Consider the following 2,971-nt stretch of genomic DNA (forward strand, 5'->3'; position numbering starts at 1 on the left):
TCTTCTTCTTTTTTTTTTCTTTGGTTTTTTTTTATAGCTCTCTTTTTTCTTATTCGGGTATCCATGAGATCCGAAGTATGCACGGGTTTACGCGACATCCCTCATATCACTTCTACCTATAGCCTTTTCCACAGTTTCTTTTAAAGGCTGAAGGGAAGAGAGAAGGAAGGAATCATACTTTGAAAAAGTGCAGTGTCTTGTGCGGCTCGAAGAAGAAGTCTAGTCCAATGTATTCTAACTCCCAAGGTAAGAGACTAAGTCCAATTAAGTCCTGATAAAAGTAGAGACAACGTTAGATCAACTGGATATCCAATGAATAAGGGCCTTCAGGATTGTTGATACAGCTCATAGTCATTCCAAACTTCGGTTCTTAGATCAAGCATAATCAAAAGTCATAAGAGTGTTAATCCAAATCAGAGAACCCCTTAGACTGAGTTCATAGTTCCCAACAAAAATTTTGACTCAATAAAACAAATTCTTTTTGGACTGACTCGATAAAACTGCAAAAGAATAAACAATGTGAGTAACTACCTCCCCCAGACTTAAACAACACTGTCCCTAGTGTTGCCAAGCCTAAGATTGGCAAATAAAAGAAAATAAAACTAAAATAAATGCAAAAGAAATAGAAAAAACTCACAAGTGGGTTGCCTCCCACTAAGCGCTTGTTTTCAGTTATTAGCTTGACTTTGTCGGGGTTCATGCATCCGGTTGGTCAGAAAGCGGCACTAAATGCCTCCGAGAATAGTGTCTCATCATCCAAGGTGGTTTATAAGCATTAGGTGTAGGAGATCGACCAAGTACACGAGGAACAGCAGCAGGGCATAGTCTAGGTATGGGTAGTGAAGCTTCCCGATTCAAAACAGGGCTCAAGATTGCAGTAGTAAGATCAACCCGAAAACCATCCATTTTTGGCAAGTTCGGACTGTCGTGGCGAGGGGTGTCGATCGACACCATGGTGGTGTCGCTCGACACTGATCCTGATGCTTGTGTTTCAGCACTTTTTCTGCAATTTGTCTCAGCGATCCTCATCTCTAGCACAAAAACATCATCTTCCAATAACTTAGCAGTAGCTAGACCTTCGCTTTGGTCCCTAGCAGTAATATCTTCTGAATACTCTATGACTGCCACATCATCCATGGCTTCCTCTAGAGAAAAAGTCTGGCCATCAATAGTAGGTGCTCTCCTTAACTTGTCCATGTCAAAGTTCATAACCAAATCACCAACATGCAGTCCAATCTTCCCTTTCTGAACATCTATAAGAGCACCAGCGGTAGCCAAGAAAGATATCCCAAGGATAATAGGATCCTGAGGTTCTTCGCTATACTTCAAAACCACAAAGTCTGTAGGAATTATGCATTCACCAATCCTTATTAGAACATTCTCTAAAAGACCTTCGGGAATTCTTTTAGACCTATCAGCTAGGATAAGAGAGATCCTAGTAGGCTTGAAATCTGTCAACCCAAGTCTCACAGCAACAGAGTATGGTATCAAGTTGATACCTGAGCCAAGATCACAAAGAGAGTGAGGAAATCTCTCTGTGAAGATAGAGCAGTCTAGCACGAAACTTCCTGGATCAGATAACTTCTCTGGAATCTTGCTCTGAATCATGGCACTAACTTTTTCAGAAACAAACACTTTCTTCTTCTTCTTCTCTTTCTTACTCTGCGGGGTCTGTTTCAAGAAGATAGCACCCATGTCTCTAGCCAGCAAAGCTCCTTCCTCAGGGCTCACTTCATTTTGGACCATCCTCTTAACACACTGCTTAAGCATAGGTGAATCACGATCTGCATGATCTAAATGAATCTCATTGATCACCTTTTCCATCATTGCCTTGCATCGAGATTCCTCTATCTCCTGTTTAGACTTCCTAGGCTTTGGAAAAGGAACCTTAGGCTTGTAGATATTTTCTGTAGATAGTCACAGAGTTTCAAGAGAATTTGGGTTTGTCTGAGCGGGATGTCGATCGATACAGGGTTCTGCTGTCGATACCTTAGTGTCGATCTCGGTCGGTATCGGTCCGTCGGGGACCAAATTCTTGAGAACTGATGTAGGTGTCGATCGACACCTTGAGATGGTGTCGAGCGACACCTGCTGTGCAAGTGCGGTTTCATCATCGTCACTTGTTTCCTCCTCCCAAACATCATCTCCATCCCTAATCAAAATGGCATTGCATCCTTCTCGTTTCTTTACAGTTCCAGTAGTCTGTGCAACCTTAACGTCCAACTTGTTGGTAAAGGTGCTCAAAGCTTCTATCTTGCCATTTAGATCAGTATATAATGCATCCATCTTCCCGTTGAAATCCACTGTCATGTTCTGCTGACCCGCTAGAATCTGTTCTAGCATGGATTTCATCTCAGTATCTGCAGATGGAGGAGGAGGCGACTGGTAAGAAGAATGTCCATAGGTTCTGACGAAACTGATGTTGCCTTTCTGACCATACCCATTGTCGTGCCGGTTACCATGTGTGTTACCAAACTTCTGACCCAAATATCCAGCTCCACTGACGTAATTCACGCCTTCTTCTTCATCCGCACCTGGTTCAACTGCCTCAACCTCAGCAGCAAACTTAACAGTCTTCTTGGAAACAAGAAGGTTATGCACAGAATCGAGCTTTGCCTTAACTTCAGCAAGTTGAACACCATCCATGTTTTGAGCTAGCTTCTTCCTCTCAAAATCAGCAACTTTAGTGCTGTTGCTGGAAGCTAAATTCTCAATCAGTTTGGTGGCTTGAGCTGGAGACCTTGTATTGTAGTTGCCATTACTTGCAGCATCTAAAGCCATCTGATATCTCCAATCCAATCCTCTATAAAAGATTCCCAACAGCTGAAATTTGTCATAACCATGGTGTGGACAATCTCTCTGATACCCCTTAAAACGCACCCAAGCAACCTTGAAAGCCTCTGAGATCCCTTGAGAAAAGGTAGAAATCTTTTTCCGCAACTCCTCTGATCTCGCATCATCATAAAAGTTG

At 42.5% G+C, this 2,971-nt stretch overlaps 1 protein-coding gene and 1 non-coding gene across 2 annotated transcripts; one reads left to right on the forward strand and one right to left on the reverse strand.

The window, feature by feature from the left end:
• Positions 1-696: 696 nt before the first annotated feature.
• On the reverse strand, positions 697-2,781 carry LOC111829415. Its single transcript, XM_023778508.1, has 2 exons — positions 1,990-2,781; positions 697-1,893 (listed from the first exon to the last, which is right to left on the reverse strand). Exons 1-2 carry the CDS (start codon positions 2,779-2,781, stop codon positions 697-699), a joined length of 1,989 nt encoding a protein of 662 aa, XP_023634276.1.
• Positions 2,782-2,836: 55 nt separating this feature from the next.
• LOC111829805 lies at positions 2,837-2,940 on the forward strand. The gene has a single exon (XR_002833161.1). It is a non-coding gene; the product is annotated as a small nucleolar RNA R71 (small nucleolar RNA).
• Positions 2,941-2,971: the final 31 nt, after the last annotated feature.

This window comes from Capsella rubella, unplaced genomic scaffold (assembly GCF_000375325.1).
Source record: "Capsella rubella cultivar Monte Gargano unplaced genomic scaffold, Caprub1_0 scaffold_7, whole genome shotgun sequence".
Lineage (NCBI taxonomy): Eukaryota > Viridiplantae > Streptophyta > Magnoliopsida > Brassicales > Brassicaceae > Capsella > Capsella rubella.